At 42.9% G+C, this 22005-nt stretch overlaps 1 protein-coding gene across 2 annotated transcripts; it reads left to right on the forward strand.

Annotated features, from left to right (window-relative positions):
* The first annotated feature begins 4361 nt into the window (after positions 1-4361).
* Positions 4362-21907, forward strand: ide (insulin-degrading enzyme). Of its 2 annotated transcripts, none has more exons than XM_028989491.1 (25): positions 4362-4491; positions 5120-5280; positions 5926-6133; positions 7503-7672; positions 8029-8151; positions 8982-9094; positions 9186-9348; positions 9502-9594; positions 9668-9759; positions 9839-9919; positions 10393-10496; positions 13407-13509; positions 13627-13749; positions 14024-14106; positions 14684-14828; positions 16203-16313; positions 16588-16708; positions 17437-17528; positions 17919-18030; positions 18265-18432; positions 19177-19449; positions 19754-19815; positions 20020-20092; positions 20315-20382; positions 20466-21907. In XM_028989491.1, the coding sequence occupies exons 1-25, from the start codon at positions 4406-4408 to the stop codon at positions 20559-20561; spliced, it is 3024 nt and encodes a 1007-aa protein (XP_028845324.1). In that variant the 5' UTR covers positions 4362-4405; the 3' UTR covers positions 20562-21907. The 2 variants fall into 2 exon arrangements, with proteins under 2 accessions (XP_028845324.1, XP_028845325.1); XM_028989492.1 differs by lacking the exon at positions 14684-14828 and adding an exon at positions 15129-15273.
* The last annotated feature ends 98 nt before the right edge of the window (positions 21908-22005 follow it).

A 22005-nucleotide genomic window follows, 5' to 3' on the forward strand; every position in this document is an offset into this window, starting at 1 on the left:
AAGAATTTTGTGCAAAGAGTTCAGAGTGATTGAAAGTGAAAGTGCTGGAGTTCTATGTACTGTTGTTGTTGAGAGCTTGGACAGCCTGCGGGAAGAAGCTCCTCCTCATTCTCTCTGTGTTGGACTTCAGGGAGCAGAAATGCTTCCCTGATCGCAGCAGAGAGAAGAGTCCATTGTTGGGGTGGTTGAGGTCCTTCACTATCATCCTGGCCCTGGTGCAGCACCATTTGCTATAGATGGATTGAAGGTCAGGGAGCTTGGTACGGATGATGCATTTGGCTGATCGAACCATCCTCTGTAGGGCTCGCCTGTCCTGCATGGTGCTGTTCCCGAACCAGGTTGAGATATTTCCCATCAGGATGCTCTCTATGGTGCAGGAGTAGAAGTTCACGAGCACCTTGGAGGGCAGTCTGAAGTCTCTCAGGCGTCTGAGGTGGTAGAGACGCTGCCGGGCCTTTTTCACCACGGTGTGACAGGACCATGACAGGTCCTGCGTGATGTTAACACAGAGGTATCGGAAGCTCTCCACTGGGCTCCTGTTGATGACAGGGGTCTGATAGTTCCTCTCCTGCTTTGTACTGAAGTGCACTATTAACTCCTTTGTCTTGCTGACGTTCATATGGAGATTGTTCCTCTAGCATCTGTTCCAGATTTCCAACCTCCTCCAGGTAGGGCGTCTCGTCGTTGTCGGAGATCAGACCCACCACAACAGTGTCGTCAGCAAACTTGATGATGGTGGTGGAGTTAGTAGTGGCTGTACAGTCGTATGTGTACAGGGAGTACAGCAGGGGGCTCAAAACACAGCCCTGGGGGGCTCCAGTGCTGAGGGTGATGGAGGCTGAGACATGTCCACCTATCCTTACTGCCTGTGGTCTCCCGGTTAGGACGTTGGAGATCCAATTGTAAGTGCATTGTATACTAATAGAAACAAGAGTGTCAATACTGTATTTAATGCGTTCCATGGTGGTGGATTTGCTGGTGTAGGGTTGTTGAGAAAAAGTTTAAAACTCAAAAACAAACTAAACTCGGTCGGAGCAGTCGCGACGACAGCCGACCTCACCGGAGCCATCTTGGACATCTAGACTCTTCATCTAGACTCTTCTCTGTCTTGGCCCCTCGGTGGTGGAATGAACTTCCCACTGAGGTCCGAACAGCTCAGTCACTGAGTATTTTCAAACGGCAGCTCAAAACCTTCCTCTTTAAAGAACATTTAGATTAACTTGTAACCTTCATAAAAGTAAAGTGAAGAGATTGTCACATGTCATATTGTCACATGTCATATTGTCTTACTTACGTATAGAAACTACAACAGAGTGAATAAAAAGATTGTATTCATAGTTGGGGGTCCTAGTGAACCAGAATTGATCACTTCATTGATTGTAACATGGAAGCACGTTGTAAGTCGCTCTGGATAAGGGCGTCTGCCAAATGCCTTAAATGTAAAAGTAAATGTATTTTAGCATTGCCGTAATGTAAAAAAAAAAATATTTATATTATTACATTTATTAAACTAATAAAATAATAAACCGTCAAGGTGTCACTGAGCAAAGCACCGTCCCCACACACTGCTCCCCGGGCGCCTGTCCTGGCTGCCCACTGCTCACCAAGGGTGATGGTTAAAAGCAGAGGACACATTTCGTTGTGTGCTGCGCTGCAGTGTTTCACGATGACAATCACTTCACTTTATACGTTACATGTAATGCCAAGTGGAGAAACGTTATTTCATTTTACTATGTACTATCTAACACGTATATAGATGAAATTGTATGATGTGTGAACTGTAGTGGGTGTATATTGGCAGACAGGGGACTCGGTGATACTGGCTGCTTGAAAGAAAGAACAACTTCGCGTCTGTTTGAGTGAAAAGCTGTTTATGGCGCCCCCTGCTGTTCCCGCGAAGACGCTGCGCATTGAATAAAGCAGCCCTGCTGTTGTGGAGTTTCCATTTAGACTCCCTCATTCTCCTAATCTGCATGACCTTGAACTAAAACCTTATAAAGGCTTTACTCAAGCCAGAACATAGTGTCCAATTCATGATTTGCTATTACATGTTGGTGCTTTCTTAATGCATTTTGCTGCAACACCATGGTACTGCAAATTTTTTGGCTTTATTAATGTATTTATTAACTATTACAGACAGGTAATTAAACATGAAACAAGCTCCAACCATAGATTATCTCCTACTATCTCATACTCATGCTTTATCAGCGCAGTTTTGTGTTAAGTCACTGATTTGTGTGGGAAGTTGAGAGAGGTTCAGGGCACTGTATGGTTGTACAAAAATTGAGCTGGTCCAAGAAATATAAATTTGTTAGTTTATGATCCATTTAGAATGTTTGCAATATGCCTTTAAAGAGTTTTAATATGTGGCACTTGGGTTGGAGAGTTTTCCCTTGTTTTCACTTTCTTTCAATTAAAATGCAGGATCATTGTTCTTGTTTTATGAATGAGTGACTGAATAGTGACAGTGGTGTTGCAGACAGAGATGTTCATAGACTATGTCCCACTATAATGGACATTCACACGCTGCATCAGGAAAGCCACCAGCATTGTGAAGGACTCTACACACCCCTCACATGCACTCTTCACCCTCCAGCCATCTGGAAAAAGGTACTGATGCATTCAGGCCCTGACTGCCAGATTGTGCAACACCTTATTTCCACAGGCCATCAGACACCTGAACACTCAGGGACTTTCCTCTTTGGACTGACACACACACACACACGACCTCTGTTATTTTGAGTAATATTATCTATCTGTAATATTATCTATTATTGCATGGTTCCACTATTTTGACGATTTATTATTCATTTCAGTAGTTTAGCGCTGTCTGTCTCATTGTTGTCTACATCTTTTTTTGTTAAATGTTACTCTTGCACTGCCTGTGTCCCGTTTGCAAACTGGTTTATTTATTCGGGGCAGTGGTGGCCTAGTGGTTAAGGAAGCGGCACCGTAAGCAGAAGGTTGCCGGCTCGAATCCTATACCACCAAGGTGCCACTGAGGTGCCACTGAGCACAGCACCGTCCCCACACACTGCTCCTCGGGTGCCTGTCATGGCTGCCCAATGCTCAACAAGGGTGATGATTAAAAGCAGAGGACACATTTTGTTGTGTCACCATGTGCTGTGCTTGCTGTACATCACAACGACAATCACTTCACTTTAAATGTTACATGTAACGGCAAGTGGACAATCTTTATTTCATTTACTATGTACCGTCTAATATATAGGTATATAGATGAAATGTCAATACATTTACATTTACAGAATTTAGTGAAAGTGAAGTGATTGTCACTTGTGATACACAGCAGCACATCACACGGTGCACACAGTGAAATTTGTCCTCTGCATTTAACCCATCACCTTGAGTGAGCAGTGGGCAGCCATGACAGGCGCCCAGTGTGTGGGGATGGTGCTTTGCTCAGTGGCACCTTAGTGGCAACCTTCTGATTACCGGGCCACTTCCTTAACTGCTAGGCCACCACTGCCCCATCAGACGCTCTTATCCAGAGCGACTTACAATCAGTAGTTACAGCGACAGTCCCCCCTTGAAGACACTCAGGGTTAAGTGTCTTGCTCAGGGACACAATGGTAGTAAGTGGGATTTGAACCTGGGTCTTCTGGTCCATAGGCCAGTGTGTTACCCACTAGGCTACTACCACCACCAAAGCTCAACTTCAACTTCAACCTCAAACCTTAAAGGTTCAAATTCCAGACCTTGTGTGTGCAGAGTTCTACATGTGTGTTGGAATGGCTTTTCTCTGGTTTCCTCCGCACATTCAAAGGCACTGAGTTGTCTGTAGGTGTGAGCGTCTGTAAGCACTTAACAGTTAAGCAAAGTGAGTGAGCGAAAGTTGTTTGTCATTGTGATACAATCATTAGATTCTGAGTCTGCTTCCTTACCCACTAGACCACTGTGTGAGTTAGTGAGTGACAAAAAAAATCGTCGCGTTGACACTTGCAGAGGTGTGTGTGTGAGGGAGAGATAGTGTGTAGAAGTGTTTTGTTTTATTAATAGTAGTAACATTACAGTACACTGTATAATAGTATTATTACTATTTTTGTTAAGCATGTCGAGTTCAAAAGTAGCTATTTCGCTACGTTTATATTAATGGCATGTATTAGACGCCCTTATCCAGAGCGAATTACAATCAGTAGTGACAGGGACACTGAAGTATCTTGCTCAGGGACAAAAGTGGGGTTCCAACCTGTGACTTTGTGGTCTTTTTTTTTTGTTATTTTTTTGTTTTTTTTTACTGTTTTCTGTTAGGTTAAGAGAATAAACTCTTATATTAATAACCGGGAGATATCCCTCCCTGATAAAATACGCTCTTGCTTCGATTGGTCGCGTCTGCTCCGTCGCGCCGCTTCCAGCCCCATAAGCTGCTTGGCCCGACTAGCCGACAATGCTGCAATGTGTTAGCCGGCCGGCCCAGTTCGCGGGAGCTCTGCCAGTCTTGCGCGCCGAACGCTGCTTCAGAGACGGTGTGAGGTGAGTTCCCTGGCGCGGTGCGTGGCGGCCTCGGGCCCCTCTCGCCGCCGGCGCCGCTGGCAGCGCCCCGCGGCCACAGGAACCGCCGGGTTTTGTGGGGGAAAACGCGCTTTATCGAGCGGGCTAGCCGGCTAGTCGGGCGCAACCGTGGCAGCTAACGCTCCGTTAGCTTCAAGGGTGACGTTTCGCTACGGCGATCGGCGGCCTCTTCGTCGTCGTTTTAAGCCGAGTTTGTGCAGACGCGCGTACCGATAAGTAGAACCAGCCTGCCGCCTTATCCGGCCTCTTCTCCGGGCTACCCGCTAGCTGCCAGCGGCGTCGGGCTGCGTGTTATTACGGCAGCCGGTCGCCGGTAATCTAATTAAACGCTTTTCTCGGTGACCCGGAGCCCAGACAGGCGGGTCAACAAGCTCAGGCTGGAGAAGCGACTGTCCGCACGTTCGACCGAACGAACGCCAGTTGGATCAGACTGGATAATCGGGCGCTTCGTCGGACGCTGGAAACGACATGGGCGGCGATTTCTGCACCAGTCGAAGTGCAGAACCTGTCTGTCACCTGTTCTGTCGTATGTTGACTTTAAAAACAAGTGAATACATATATATGTCATTTTTTCCCCTCAAACGCCCAGAATGACACAGCCGGCGGTGAAGAGGGTGGTCAGCGACATCGTCAGATCCCCAGAAGACAAGCGCCTCTACAGGGGTCTGGAGTTCAGCAATGGCCTGAAAGCGGTGCTCATCAGCGACCCCACCACAGACAAGTCCTCCGCAGCCCTGGACGTACACATGGGTACCCTAACACCGTCTTACATTCCTGCTTTTCTTGTGTGTTTTTTTTTTTTTTAAAGAAGCAGGAAGGAGAAAGGCCCAATCTGTAATCTGATCGGGACTTGTTCTACCGCCCGTGAAACTGCATGTCAGGTCTAATAGTTGTGGGTTTTGTGTACGTATTTTATTGTCTATGAATTTTAAAGAGGCTTGATTTCACACTCAAACGTGAAGTGAAATTAATTGTTGCCCTCCGCACATCACACGGATCAACACATCCTCTGATCTCAAGTCTTCTCAAGGGTGTGCAGATCAAATTTCAGACAAAATATGGCATTTGCTTACCTTCCAGGTGGGATGAGATGCTTGATTCCTTTTGTCCTTTATGTTCTGTTACTGTTTTTTTTTTTATTTTATTTTATTTTTTTGTTTGCAAGCATTGTTGATTAGACTTTTCGATCATAACAGAATTAAATGAATCTGTTATGTAATGATGGTTGGGTTTATTTAATTTATAAGCATTCGTTTGACTACACCACAAAGAAACAAATGTAATTGTGATATTTTAATACATATGTATGTGTGTTTTATTCCTTGTGTTTCATTGCTTTACTTTGTGAAGATTTATGGTTTCTCGTTTAATATCTCATTAATAAATATTGTCCAGGTTCACTGTCCGATCCTCCGAACATATCAGGACTGGCCCACTTCTGTGAGCACATGCTGTTCCTGGGCACCAAGAAGTACCCCAAAGAGAATGAGTACAGCCAGTTCCTCAGTGAGCACGCTGGCAGCTCCAACGCCTTCACAAGTGGAGAACACACCAACTACTACTTCGACGTGTCCCACGAGCACCTGCAAGGTGCACTGGATCGGTGAGGGAAACCGCTCGTTCTCTAGTTTAAAGTCTGATTCCAAGACGCCATCTTTTAAGGCCAGTGGTCTGCAGTGTGGTTTCTTTGCTGTGAAGAGTGACTGGAAGGACTCTTAGAGCAATGAGAGACCCATGGGTGTCCATGTCTGGTGTCCGTCATCGGCGTCTCTGAACACCGGCTGTTTGTAAGGCTCTTTGTTTAGACTCCAGATGTTAAGGATGCCTGCTCATTGTTCAGAGAGATCTTCTGGGTTCAGATTACCTATTGACTGAAAGCTGAAAGGATTGTGTTACTGACTGGAACAGGGTTTTTTCTATTTATACCTAAACATCCTGCTCATTTATCATTTATTCTGGTTTGTCATGATTAAAATCACTAAAGACATAAATAGCTGTTCTTTATAAATACATGTATAAAACATTTGTTTAATAATTCTAATAACTTTCAAATTGTAGACTAGTTAGTCTAGACCACTCTACTCTCTTAACTGGTGAAAAGGGAATGGAATAGGGGTCAATTATTTGAAATCATCATTTTTTTTTGTGCAGAACAGCCACAGTGTGGCTGGATGCCCCATAATCCCATGTGGCGGCGGTTGCTAAGTAAGGCTATCTTACATCCTGCCGTCCATCTGGAGGTTCCAAAAGTGATGTGCCTTTTAATCAGGGAGCGATCATCCTGGCTGTCTTGTGGCCATGGGTTCGTAACCTTTTACCAGGAGATGGGCGTGTCCTCCCCACCTCATACCGCCTGTACTTGAGTTCCTACTGGTGCGTTAGGCTGGTGGTAGCTCTGTGTTTCAGCACCTGCCATCTCTTCTTAACTCAAGTACCCATTTCTTTTTCTCACCCTCCGATTTGCATGGCAGTTGCTGAATCCCCAGGCAAAAAAGATTCAAATAGATTTGCGTTCAACTTCCAGCAGGATTTCAGAAGGGCAAATGCTATCAAGCTGCTGTTCCTACAGCTGGCAGCAGAACCGGCTCTGTGAGTCCAGTTCATCAATAGAAACCTCCACAGTCAAGTCCGAACAACTCCGCTTGCATAATGCTTCTAAACTAGTCAGTCAGGTTACACGTGGATGTACATTGAACGTTTATTTCTTTAGAAATAAAAGGCAGTCTGGAGCGTCAGGGTTATTCGGTGTTTAGCTGTGCTGCAGGGACCTGTCCCTGTTCTAAGCGCAGCTAAAATAAACCTGCAGGCTCTTCCCAAAGATCAAATTAACCTGTCGTTGTTTTTTCTTATTTCGTAGTTGTGGACATGCGGTTGGAATGTACATTTTTTTTTTTTTTTATTATGACCCTTCCCAAAGTAACACTTGATCTCTGGATTACATTGTGTGTGTGTGTGTGTGTGTGCGCGCGCAGGTTTGCACAGTTTTTCTTGTGCCCCCTGTTTGATGAGAGCTGTAAAGACCGTGAAGTGAATGCTGTGGACTCTGAGCACGAGAAGAACCTGATGAATGATGCCTGGAGGCTTTTCCAGCTGGAGAAGGCCACAGGCAACCCCAGCCACCCCTTCAGCAAATTTGGGACAGGTCTGAGTCATGCTCCTCCTCTTCCTCATTCATTCATCTTCAGTTTCCAGGACCGTGAAGAGAAAATCTGTTTGTTTTTTTTTTTTTTTTTTGGGGGGGTGTTGTCAAATGAAGATGTTCATCCATTAGTGAACATTGTGTTTTTGGATATTCTAACTTGTTTCTTAATTCCTCTGATAAATTTCTCACATGCCCTTGCTGCGGCCTTGAATTTAATTTAAAATCTTGCCAGCCAGCTGGTGGCAGCCATGAGACACGCAGTCGTTTAGTAATGTTTTAAGTCATTTCCTTTTTTAGGGGTTAGAATATACAGTGGCCTTTTGTTTCAGTCATTTCCCCCTCTTTCCCTCCATCAGGCAATAAGTTGACCCTGGAGACGAGGCCATCAAAAGAGGGAATTGATGTCAGACAGGAGCTGCTCCAGTTCCACTCTACCTTCTACTCCTCGAACCTCATGGGTCTGTGTGTGTTGGGTCGAGGTGAGCCCCATGTCGGTGTTCTACAAGTTAATGCTCAGTGGCTTAATATTGAGCCTGGTCTGGTATTTAGTCTGTGCTTCGAAGTGATTGTCATTGTGAAACACAGCACACGGTGACACAATGAAATGTTTCCTCTGTTTTTTATAATCACCCTTGGTGAGCAGCCACGACAGGTGCCCGGGCAGCAGTGTGCTTTGCTCGGTGGCACCTTGGCGGATTGGGATTCGAACCAACAACCTTCTGATTGCGGGGTCACTTCCTTAGCTGCTAGGCCACCGCTGCCCCTGAAATCATAAAATCATTGCTGCTATGTTTGTACCAGCATAGAGAGATTTTTAAAGATCATTTACATTAATTAATCAGGAAAAGACATTAAGTATGAAGAACCCAATTTAGATTTGTCATTGGCTACACTGAATCCAGAGTCAACAAACTTGTTACTCCCCGGGTCAACCAGTTTGTCCTCTATTTGGCATCTGTTGATTCTGCACTAGAAAATGTAATGGACCTTCTGTTAAACTCAGGGTTGTCCTGGTATTCATTCTTATTATTTGCTGCATTTACTCAATGAATGCAGAGGAAGCCAGGCTCTGAAATTTGGTAGTTTATAATGGCGTTATCTCATCATTAATGGCTTTCACAGCTCTGCAGATGTAGATTTTGGATAGGCCTCCTGAATGTAATTTCATCCTTTTCGTCGTTTTCATTAGCAGAGGATGTAGAGAAGTCGTCGTAGAACTCTATGGACAATTGTTTGCCCATTGCTGCAGTTTGTTCTTCTCTTAGGATATTTTTGTGGTTTCATTGTTTCATTTAACCTTTCCTTTCAGAATCTCTTGATGAACTCACCTCTATGGTTGTGGACCTCTTTGGAGAGGTTGAAAACAAGAATGTACCTATCCCAGAATTCCCTGATCACCCCTTCCAAGAGGAGCATCTTAGGGTGAGCCTGTGTTTTTTTTTTCTGTTAGATTTGCATGAATTGTTTCTGTGGTCCTTTTAAACTTTTAAAGATCTGCCTTTCTACTCTGCAGCAATTTTATAAAGTTGTACCAATAAAGGACATAAGGAATCTCTACGTCACTTTTCCCATCCCTGACTTACAAAAGTACTACAAGTCCAACCCTGGCCACTACCTAGGCCACCTCATTGGTCATGAAGGCCCTGGCAGCTTGCTGTCTGAACTCAAGGCGAAAGGTGAAGATTTTAATCTCAGAGTGAAAAACCTGCTGCTGTATTGTAGCATTTTTATGATCTCTCATGTTACTGTGTCCATCTGCGGTTGGAAACTGATATGAAACTGTAGCCAATGGAGCGTACAGCCCTGAACAGCATCTTCTACTTTTCCAGGCTGGGTGAACACATTAGTTGGAGGCCAGAAGGAGGGGGCCAGAGGCTTTATGTTTTTCATCATTAATGTGGATCTTACTGAAGAAGGACTCTGTGAGTGTCGTCATCTATCAGTGTCTTGTGTGAATGGCCATTATTCACATGTGTCTAACTGTTTCCTTTTCAGTGCATGTGGAGGACATTATCTTCCACATGTTCCAGTATATTCAGAAACTCCGAACTGAGGGACCTCAGGAGTGGGTTTTTCAGGAGTGCAAGGTGACTGTCTGCTTATTTAAAGTAACTTGTTGGAAATATGTTTGCTGCAGGATCTGGTATCTGTGGTGTTTCTCCACAGGACTTGAATACAGTCGCCTTCCGTTTCAAGGACAAGGAGCGTCCGCGTGGCTACACCTCTAAAGTGGCCGGCCTATTGCACGTAAGTGCCTTTCCTGGGAAAAGGTTATTGTGGTAATGTGGCCCTCTGACCAGACACTGGTGTCATCCTTCCTGTCCAGGTATGAATGAGAGTGGGGTTTGGGAAATGAAACTCAATGCTGTCATGGCAACAGTACTGCCAGTGCCTGAAATGCTTTAAATTACAGCACTATTTGTTCGTTAGAAGAATTCAAGGACACATTAAGTGTTCTATTAAAAATAAATAAATACATTTTAAGTCCTCCCAGTGGGTGGCCTAGCGGTTAAGGAAGCAGCCCCGTAATCAGAAGGTTGTCTGTTCGAATCCCGGTTCGCCGAGGTGCCACTAGCAAAGCATCATCCCCGCACAGATCTCCCCGGGCACCTGTTAGTCAGAGTTCTTCAGTTCCTATAAATGTGCAGTCATTTTGTAATGTAAATTTATTTTCATTGGGCCCTATGTTTAATATCTTCTCTATAATAATATCATGGCAGTATTACCCACTGGAAGAGGTGCTGGCTGCAGAGTACCTGTTGGAGGAATTCAGACCAGACCTGATTGAGATGGTGCTGGATAACCTGAGACCAGACAATGTTCGGTAAGTGCTGTACCCCTGCTCTCTTGGTATACCTTTGATATTGCAGTTTTCTCAATTGAGCAGGACCCATTTGGAAAAGTTTGGCTAATCCTGCAGAAAATGTGGAAGACGACTTATCAACCATACAATATTACTTGGAACCATTTACTCCTGTGATTATTATTAGAGCTAAGTTTGTGGTGAAACAAAAGCCTGAAATACTTGGGAATCAAAGTTTGTTAAATTCACGCAAATGTCAGAGCATGCCACAATCACCAGAATCCCTCAGTTTACCCTCAGACTCCAGAAGGTAAAAGTATTGAATAGTACAAAATCAAATGAGGTAACATTAGGCACCGACATAATCATTACTAGTCGACTAATTCTGGCAGCCCAAACTGCAGATTTTAAATACTGATGCTTGTCTAGACAGCCAAGGATGGTTCAGCACCCACCTACGTCAGATCGCTCATTACTCCTCACTTTGCACCTTTCGACCCTTATCGACCCTCCGGCACTGCTCCACTAGGTACTAGGAAAACATTAATCTAGATAATAATGTCTGAACATTTAGTGGAAGTTCTTCCACCACCTATGAGCAAACAGCTGTGTTATTAAATAACGTAATGACCGCTTTTTATTTGGAATATTTGGATTAGTTGGGGCTTTTGTGTACAATGTTTAATAGAAAGGAGTACTGAGTTATTAAATTTGTGATGTTTGCAGATAAGGTTCCAGTGAATTAGGGTCTTTCAGTGATGCTGTTAATGGAGACTGAAAATATCCTTTTTTATGCATACACGGTTATCATTATCATAAATGTGTTTAGAAAGAAGGATGATATTTTTGGGTTTTGATATTTGATTACATTTGAAAATAGTGTCTTAGTCATTATGAAGATTGTTGTTCCTAGTCCTTAATATTCTATTTCTTTAACCCAGTTAATGGGTTATTGTGAGGCAGACATCCTGTCTTCACTTGCGTTTCCACCAAACACCAGTTGTAGTGATTAAAAAGTTGCCGGTTTATTTACAGTACTGAAAGTGCTAAAAAAAAATGCATATCATAGGCATCTATAAATATATACATATTTATAAAAGATACAGATTCACAGCAAGCTACTCAGTCAACTGAACCAGCAACCTGACCTTGAGACACGAAGGCTCCATCCAACTAAATATGCCCCACAATCATCTCATAATTGTGTATGCTTAATATGGAAGGGGGGATAAGCAGGTGGTCATCCATCAGGGTAAATCTAGCACTAAATATATACACATACATATACACATACAATTCACTCTTTCATAAACCAAAAGACATAACTCAAATCATACAAGGAACACATTTAGTCAAAACGTGTGTACGCTTTTTACAGTTATTAAGAAATCAGGACTGATATGAAAATGGGGAAATATTGAATGGCTTCACATAGACTATCTACAGTATTTGTGTTGAGGTGACAGGAAATAGCAGGTTGCTGTTAATTGAATTCATGAGATGTCTTGTGTCTGACCCCCATCGAGAGGCTGAACTTTCGTCTAGTTCACAACTCTTGACCTCTTCTAGGTCGTTTGTATCCTTCTGGTATCTGGTGTTTGAAGTGGGTTTAAAACCTGCTGTCATGCTGAGATTTGTTTAGAGGCAGCCACTCGGGTTCTCCATTTTCATTCCTCTACTGCCTCCCAGGTTCAATTTCCTTTGCAACATCAAACGAGCTTTTCCTCTCCGCGCCCTCCTCCTGTCAGTGGACTTGGTTCATTGCCCTGGGCTGCCTGATCTCGTTGTGAAGCTAGACGACCAAGCAGAATCAGTCCACTGCCTGCTGCTTGAGCCCAACATCTGCACGCTCGCAGGTCTGATCAGTTCCTTAAAAAAACACACGCAGATTACTCCCCTAATGGGTTTGGCAGACGTGCCCTTGGCGGTTCACTTTGGGGGCGCAGATGGAAAATGTACCCCTCTAAAGCCTTAAGGATCACAAAGAGATGTGGGTTCAATAACCTCCTTTTTTTTACTGAAAATGAAACCCTGCAGGCGAAAATGATCATTAGATTGGTGTGGCTTGGTGGGTGATGGGATTCTGCAGAGAATCATGAGCTACTTAATGTTTGGTATGTGACTGGTTTAATATTCACTTTTTTTTTTTTTTTAACCCTGTAGGTACAACATAATTGTTACTGTACATATGACTAGGCTGTCCTTCAGATTTGACCATTTTTGCCTGCACTACAGCCAGTCATGTGCCATTGACCAGCACACGCAGTCAAAACCAGGCTCAGAAAGGGAAGAAATATTTGGGAAGTAAGAAGTAAAAGTTCAATGTTATGAAAAAAAGGTTTCTGTGTGCAATACTTTTCTTTTTTTACGCATGCAAAATGTTAAAAGTTGATTTATATTTTTTACTTTGCGTTTCAGTTTCCTATAGTTATAACCTTATGAATCCATGGATAGATGTAGACAATGCAATGAAATATTTCATTTGAGAGAGCAGATTTTTTTATTGTTTAGATTTTTTTTTTGTTTGTTTTGAGATTGGTTCTATGGGACTGGTAAATTAATCTAAATGTTTAGACAGTCTTTTGTGTGTGTTGTAGAAAAAAAAAAAAGATATATTTTCATCATTTTGCAGTGTTATAATAAATAAAGGTGGACGTGTGACATGACTGAATTTCAATAGGTTGTTCTAGAACTTGACCATCGATTAGGCGTCAAGTGGTCTCTTCTAAACATAGAACATTGATCTTGGGTGAGACAGGTCTGCTGACTACTGTCCACCCAGTGCCTTCACTTTACCACAAATAATGCAGTGGATTTAGAACAGTCACTGAGAGCGGAGGCTGTAAAAGCTTTACAGGCAGGGCTGTGGTCCCTCGGGATCAACTCGCACTGTTCCTCGCTTTTCACAGTCCATGTATTCCGTTTCTGCAGTGTGGCAGTGGTGTCAAAGTCGTTTGAAGGACAGACGGACAAGAACGAGGAATGGTACGGCACGCAGTACAAACAAGAAGCCATCCTGGAAGAGGTCCTTCATGTAAGATGCCAAAATGTCACCCTTTAATTCTCACCATCTGTGTTCCCCTAATGCCACACCTTTTTATAAAAGGAAAGAGTATTGAAAATTGTTTCTCTTCCTCTTCTGTCTTTTCAGAAGTGGCAAAACGCAGACCTCAATGGCAAGTTCAAGCTCCCGATGAGAAATGAGTTCATCCCCACCAATTTTGAGATCTACCCCCTGGAAAAGGACTCCCCATCTTTTCCTACATTAATAAGGGTAACTTTTTCTCATTGGGACTTTCAGTGTACTTCAATATCAAAGTAAAGTCAGTGAGACTCTACTCCTTCTGGTGAAATAGTCGTTGGCTCCATCTTCAGCAGTTTGGCTCTTCCCTTGATCTTGGCTCGAGTTTAGGGAAAAAAGCAGAAGGTGTTCATTTCCACTTTCAAACAAGTGACCTTTGATTTAGAATGGTGTGTGTGTGTGTTTTGTGGACCTGTTTGGCAGCTGCTAATCATCTGTTTTATGGTGTGTGTTTTTCCCATCACAGGACACAGCCATGAGTAAAGTTTGGTTCAAACAGGATGACAAGTTCTTTCTGCCAAAGGCTTGTTTAAATTTTGAGTTCTTCAGGTATGTAATGGGCCTGAATATGGCTTTTTTTTTTTTTTCCCCATTTTCCCCATAAAGTACACATTTCAACTTATTCAAATATTCTCCTTTCCTGTATTTTAGGGTAGAATTTTTCTCATGTTATGAGTGGATTTCTGCTTTGTGTATTGGGGGGGGGGGGGAATTCCCCTTTTTTTATTCCATGTATCCCTCACCCGATGCTACATATTTAATTATTAAACATGTCCATATTAGATGGTTTGTTAAAATTCTACTATCGCATACTGGAATTGTGTACGGTAAGGAAACTGCTTTATACAAAGTGGAGTTCATGACTGCTCAATGTCTCGGTAATTTCTCTGTTATCTAGACAGATTTTGAGCAAAATGTAGAATATTGAAATATTTATGCTGCTATTATTAGTGCACTAATTCTGGCAATTAATGCGGCAACAAAAAAACTGATACAAAAATGGAATTATGGGAGGATGTTTCCAGCTTTATTCTTAAGGGTAATCTTTTTTTTTTGCCAGTTATCAGATTTATTACCTTGCATTCTGCAGCTGATTGGTCCATTTGGGCGTGTCTTCTTTCTGCAGCCCATTTGCATATGTGGACCCCTTGCATTGTAACATGGCCTATTTGTACCTGGAGCTCCTCAAGGACTCCCTCAACGAGTATGCATATGCAGCTGAGCTAGCCGGTTTGAACTATGACCTTCAAAATACCATCTATGGGATGTATGTAAGTACCTGAGAATTTTCAACCATCGTTCTCTCTCACCCTGCTTAACCTCTATCACCTCTTAATGCCGAAGGCAACTCCAGCCATCCTCATAGTCTTCCCATTTTCCTACTTTCTCTCCTTGTGGAACTATAGTTTTCCCTTCAGACTTCATTTTTAACAGCAAAGCCGGACGGCAGGCTGCATATCCATACTCCTTTTATTTATTGAATCTCTTCCATTAGATTTTTTTATTTATTCTATTTATTTATATTTATTTTATTTAATTTTTTTTCCCCCTCCACCTTTTTCTCCCGGTAGTCGCTACCTTTACACAGACCCCCTGCACTGCAACATGACTTACCTGTTTCTCAGGTTGTTGAAGGATGATTTAAAAGAGTATACATATGCAGCCCGCCTGGCAGGGCTGACCTATGGCATTGCCTCTGGCATGAATGCTATTCTTGTAAGTACAGGAGTTTAAAATATGCCCTGCTGCATTGGGCTGGGCATTATGTGTGTTGGTGGGTCTACTGACTAATATATATTTTATTATTGATGGACTTTTTATTCATTAGATGTGGACTGAAAAGCAGCATAACTTGTGGGTTTTGGGCATGAGATTTCCGTACAAAACACACTGGCAATTCTCCCTTTGTGTTAAACCTACAAGGGCACAGGGACCTTGCCGCAATTCCTCAGTCTGCTGAATTTCTGTACTGCACATTTCAACAGTCACTGTGAGTCAGCAAAATAATACGTGGCCATATTGGCTGGAAATGTCCTGCTTACCTGTGGTACATCTCTGCCCTTAAAGCCACAGTAACTTCAGAGTCTAGATTAATGGTGTCATTCTCACAGTTCTCACCACTAACTCTCTTATAACTGTGTGTGTGTGTTGTTTGCCATTTCTACCTAATCACTCTCCATCCAGGGAAAAAAGAACATCCATTCATCTCTTTAAGCTGCTGCCTATCATGGTGTCCAGTCTTATTTTCAGAATTTGCAAATGGGTTTGAGTCTTAAAAACAAACTAAGAGCTACACTCTCAAAGCGCAGGAGCTTCTCTTGGGCTGCATGTTAAAGCACATATCATGTGGAGAAGTGAAGGCTTCTGAAGCGGTGTAGAGGTGGTGATCAGGAGAATAGTCTCCGGAAGCTGTTTTGCCCATCGTTGGAGATTCAGTCCTGCTTTAGGTGTCCTCTTAACTGGTTTATGTGGAGGTGTGGGTGTGTCTTTCCCCAGTATGGCAGAGCAGCGATACAGTGGCCTAAACCCGTTAATGCTGCATGGTTGACTTTTATTAAAAAAAAAAAAAAAAAAAAAAAAATACACACTGAGGTGCTTTTTGTCTGATTTATGAATTCACCCCACTTTGCACTCATTTTACACAGCTCTCGGTGAAGGGATACAATGACAAGCAGAACATCTTGCTTAGGAAGATCGTCGAGAAGATGGCCACTTTCGAAATCGACGAGAGGCGCTTCGACATCATTAAGGAGGCGGTGAGTTCTTCCAGCTGCAGTCCCTGTAAAACTGTCGCTGAGAAGCTGTGTGAGAGAAATGAGCTGCCATTGTTATAAATGAGGGCTTGCTCAGCTTTCTGTGAGAAACACGCAGTGTGTAAGGTGACATTTTTATCATGTACATAATGAAGAGCTCTGCTGCTGTCATTAGGAGTCGTCTGCAGGTCGTTGGTGTGTAGCGAACCGAGAAATGGGCCGCGTGACTCTCGGTTTTAATGACCGTCATCTTCTGTTGCACTGTTTGACCCTACAGTATATGAGGTCACTCAACAACTTCCGTGCAGAGCAGCCGCACCAGCATGCCATGTACTACCTCCGACTGCTAATGACCGAGGTGGCCTGGACCAAAGACGAGCTGAAAGAGGCTCTGGATGGTGAGACATCACTGAAATTTTAAGTTCATGTGCTTGTTATCCAATAGAGGTGGTGAGAGTAGCCTAGTAGGTAACACATTCACCTATGAACTAGAAGATCACAGGTTCAAACCCCACTTACTGCCATCGTGTCCCTGAGCAAGACATTTAAAAGTGTGTCCTGGAGTACGGTCCCTCTGGATAAATATGTCTGATAAATGCTATAAAGGCAATTTGATCGTCAGATCATGACCTTTTCACCATTTAAATTTTTTTATACAAATCCAGTATCCTCCTCATTCACTGCATGGTTTTGCAGCTACTGAAATTTGGATGGTTTGGTCTGAAGTTTGTGTGTGAATTGCAGCAGACCAGTTAGTCCTCCTGCTGCAGCAGTGTAGCAAAATGCTGTATATTCTTGAGATTGTACAAGGAGACCATCTCTTCCTCCGATGCCTGTCCTTACTTCAGCCTGTTTCCTTCTCTCATCATTTCTGTCTCATGGCTGTCTGTCCCCAGTCCCTGTCTGACCACCTCTCCCCCCTCAGTCCTCCCTTCGGAATCTGGGTCAGATGCTGTATGAATTTAGAGTGGCTGTCGTACCCTGTGATACAGCGGTATTTGTGCGTGTGTGTGTGTGTGTGTGTGTGTGTGTGTTTGTGTGTCTGCTGATTGAGTTTATCTAAAAGCTGACATTGCATGGCCATGATGTTGATGTTCTTTTTCTGTCTGGATCCTGCTTTTTATAGATGTCACTCTACCGAGGCTGAAGGCCTTCATCCCACAGCTGTTGTCACGGTTACACATTGAGGCACTTCTCCATGGCAACATAACCAAGCAGGTTGGTTGGATGTGGATACACTATATGTACATCTTTTATGTTTTTAGTGCAGTGATAAAACTCCTGGGAAGAAACATTACAACATCTTATGCTCATGGTTCGACTTGAGATTGGTTGAGGGCAGTTCATCTCTTGGAAGGCAAGTTAAAAAGTACATCAGATCCAGTTCTCTGTCACCGCAGAACTGTAGCATTGCACATTGTAAACCAGTAGAGAATCATAACTTTAAGCCTAGATGAACACATGGCACAGAACCATTAGAAACATCATCATGGTTTTGACCCTCCTGTCCGATTTGAAAATCAATGCTAGGATCCACGCAGAGCTTCAGAATGCTGCAGATTCTTCTGAATCCTTTTACTGATTAGTCTTCCGATCTTTCTTTCTCAGGCTGCTCTTGAGATGATGCAGATGGTGGAGGATATGCTCATTGAGCATGCTCAGACAAAACCCCTCCTTCCCAGCCAGCTGATTCGGTACAGGGAGGTGCAGGTGCCGGATGGTAAGCGGAGTGTAGTCTCCGTTTTGGGAATCTACGTGTGTGTGCGTGTGCGCACTTGATGGATGTTAGTTTATATTGTATTTGCCTATGTTTTCTGAATGTAGATGAATATGAACATCCTGTTTAACCTGTACATTTTCAATGAACCCATGTATATATCGGTACTTTTAACTGAGTACTTGCTTTTTTGTGTGTATGTGTGCTAAATTGCTGGTTTTCTTTCCTTCTGTTCAGGCGGCTGGTATGTGTACCAGCAAAGGAACGAGGTCCATAATAACTGCGGTATAGAGATCTACTACCAAACCGATATGCAGACCACCCAGCAGAACATGCTTCTAGAGCTCTTCTGTCAGATTATCTCCGAGCCCTGCTTCAACACGCTGCGGACCAAGGAGCAGCTGGGTAATGCAGACGCACACTTTTGAAAGTGAAAGAGAATTGTGATGTTTGAATTTTACTGAATAAGGCAATTCTTTACACAGAATGATGAATGACATGCAAACTGAGGCTAAAAGTTTCATTTGGATGTTCAAGATCTCATGTCAGGGTTTCAGAACACCAAATCTGTGTACACACTCTTACTAATCTTACAGCTGCAGCCAGTTGTCATTACTCTACCCATGCATCAAGGCATTTTTTCATTTCACTCCTAACATTTATTTAGTTTAGTTATAATGTGAAATATTAATATTGGGAGTGGAGTTTTGGAGTTACAAATGTATGTGTGTGTGTGTGTGTGTGTTTGTACATTAAGTAAGCTATTAAAAATACAAAAGTAATTTTTTTAATAGTTTACTTTGTTTACTGTATATAAAGTTTATATATATATATATATATATATATATATATATATATATATATATATACATACACACACACACACACACACACACACACACACACACACACACACACACTTTTTGGTGATGTTTCAGTTTTATTTTAAATGATCTGCCTGCAGTTTAACCAGTCTCTGTGTCTCCTCGTTGTGTGGGGTCAGAACTGGTCTCTGTAACATGAGAAGGTAGTTCCATTTGGATTTGAAGGGGAGCATTTTATTTGCTATGGAAACTGAAGCCCCTTTACATAGTTGGTGCCTTGCAGTAAAATATTGGGCTGCTTGTGAATCTTGTTTATCCTCTTAAGGCTACATCGTGTTCAGCGGACCCCGGCGGGCCAACGGCGTTCAAGGCCTGCGCTTCATAATCCAATCGGAGAAGGCACCGCACTACCTGGAGAGCCGGGTGGAGGCCTTCTTGTTTGGCATGGAGAAGGTGGTGATGGACATGAGTGAGGAGGCCTTCCAGAAGCACATCCAAGCCCTTGCCATCCGCCGCCTGGACAAGCCCAAGAAGCTGGCTGCAGAGTGCGCCAAATACTGGGGCGAGATCATCTCCCAGCAGTACAACTTTGACAGAGGTGTGGCCCCGCCCTTGCGCTGGCCTTCCGGTGGCCAGTATGAGAGAGAACTGTGCGTTTTATTGATTTGTATCTGATCGGTATAGCTTCACCCAAGTTGTGGAGTTTATTGATGCAGTAGGCGTCTCCGTGAGTGTAAAGTTCGCTTGAGTGGACATTTTTGTGGCCTGATTTCAGTTTTACTGTCAGTCAATGTTTTTTTTTTCTATGCAGAGTGATAGATGAATCTAAGTCACCTGCCTAGCTATATATTTTTTGTAAAACATAGCATGCGGCTTATAAAATCTGTTTTATTGTCTCCCAGACAACATTGAAGTGTCCTACCTGAAGACCCTGACTAAAGAAAATGTCATGCAGTTTTACAGAGTAAGTCTGTTTGTCTCCTTGTTGCAATAATGTGTCCCATTCTGGTGTCCATTGTGAAATTTTTTTTTTTCTTCCCCAAGAAAGATTTTTCCAGTTTTGTCCTGGCCTGCATTTATTTTTGTTGTGAATTCTCTTCCCCTTTTTTTTTTTTTTTGTAGTGCGGTTGTTCATTACTAGTTTTATTAAATAATAATCTCTTTGCAGGAATTACTAGCTGTTGACGCCCCCAAGAGACACAAGGTGTCTGTTCATGTTTTGTCTCGTGAGATGGACTCTTGTAAGTTTAAACAACCACATACTCTTTCTGTTAGCACATGATAATGACCAATATGCTTGTACTCTTGTGTGTGTAACATGTTTTTATAAAACATGTTACATACCCATTCCTATTTAAGAACAACATTATTAGTTTGTACTATTTTATTATTGAGGTTTAGATGACTTTTACTGTGAGGATGTCTGATGCATGATTTTTATTTATTTATTTGTTTTTATTCAGGTCCAGTGGTTGGGGAGTTTCCAGCTCAGAATGATGTGAACCTGCCTCCTGCTCCTTCTCTACCACAGGTGTGTGTGTGTATTTGTATATTTTTAGCTGATTTTGTGTAGGCGTGTGTGACCTGTGTTTGTGTTTTTGATGTTCCCCGCAGCCCATGGTGGTGCAGGACATGACTGAGTTCAAGCGTAGTCTTCCTCTCTTCCCACTGGCAAAACCCCACATCAACTTCATAGCTGCCAAGCTGTGAAGCCGCCCTGATCCACAGTGGATGCACCTTCTCTGCATCCCATCATGAACACAATCATCTGACTGTGTGTGTGTGCGCGCATGTGAAGTGTGTGTTGTTTTGTTTTGGTTTTGTCTTCCCCATGCCCAGAAAACATTAGTTGCACCCCACCTAGGCTTCTTGGTGTTGCTCCACAGAAGAAACTTTTGAGCAGTGTCCAAGACATCATGTGCTCTTGGCTCAGTCCAGCATGGTGTGAGCTGGTGGTTGGGGTTGGTCTTTTTTTTTTTTTTTTTTTTTAAATCCTGCTGGACAGAACATTGTCTCACCCTAGTGAGACTGAGCAGAGATGTCCTGACTGCTTATCTGTATAACATTGGCCGAATGAAAAGTCCCTTTTAATGTACAGATACCTGGGATCTGCTGTTTTTATTTTTTGAGGAGGTGCTTTTTGGGTGGTTTTTTTTTTTTATCATTATTAACTGGTGAAGCTCAAAAGTATCCACTCAGGTGACTCCAACAAATTTTTTTATGTTGAGGTTAAAGCAAAATAAACCATTTTAAATAACCTTATGTTAAATGTGTTTTAAATTTTACAGTTGGTTGTCAATTAAGCTTGTGGTGGTGTGATTTGGGGATGGAAGGATTTACTCCCCGACCACTATGCTTTACTGAATGTCCTAGGTTTTTATTAGCTGAAGTGAAAACTGGTGGGTGGTGCAACATCCATAGACTGGACTAGGAATGTGGGACATTTCTTTCAAACATGAAAATGCGGTAAAGAAATGTATGTCCTATTATCGTTTTTATGCTGGGGATGGGTGTAGTTACAGGAGATGGGTGGGGTGAGCCTCTGGCCCTTTAACCGCTGCTGTGCTGCAGAGCTCCTGATGTCCTCAGCCTGTTCACAAATATGCACTTGTCACTCAAGCAATAATGAAGAGGGCGGGGCTTGGAGCTACTCCTAGTGGGTTTTTTTTTTTCCCCTGTTTCGTTGCACATGATGATGCATGTGGTCATGGGCATTTACCGTGGCCTCGTCTCAGGTCCCCCTGCTCCTCGCCAAGCCAGACCTCTGCTAACTGCTCATTTTGTACGACAGAAATTAAGTAAATGAATGTGGATGCTGCACATCAAGTCTAATGCTGCATCAGGAAAGCCAGGCAAAGATTTTAAATTATTAACTGCATACCGTGAAATTTTCATTCTCAGCAGGGAAAGTTAACTACATATATACAGGGGTGATGCTGGGGGTCAATCTGGGAACCAGTCCCTACTATGCACCTTTAGAGAGTGGGAATAATTAAAAACCAGTAAAGTTTGGTGGGTGCATGATGCTGTCACTGGTATGGTTGTGTTTTTTTTTTTTTTTGGAGGTTTGAATTAAACATAAAAATTACAATGTTTTTTTTGTCCTTTGTTCAGAACAACTCCAGCTTAAGAGGAAAATGAGGTGCCCTACAAA

This window comes from Denticeps clupeoides, chromosome 8 (assembly GCF_900700375.1).
Source record: "Denticeps clupeoides chromosome 8, fDenClu1.1, whole genome shotgun sequence".
Taxonomy (NCBI): Eukaryota; Metazoa; Chordata; class Actinopteri; order Clupeiformes; family Denticipitidae; genus Denticeps; species Denticeps clupeoides.

What these genes read in the sequence shown, in the direction of transcription:
- ide (XM_028989491.1), top strand. Translation starts at nt 4,406, where the DNA reads ATGCTGCAATGTGTTAGCCGGCCGGCCCAGTTCGCGGGAGCTCTGCCA. An exon ending in TTAAATTTTGAGTTCTTCAG is followed by an intron (nt 14,107 to 14,683) that starts GTATGTAATGGG and finishes TTCTTTCTGCAG; the next exon opens with CCCATTTGCATATGTGGACC. An exon ending in GGAGGTGCAGGTGCCGGATG is followed by an intron (nt 18,031 to 18,264) that starts GTAAGCGGAGTG and finishes CCTTCTGTTCAG; the next exon opens with GCGGCTGGTATGTGTACCAG.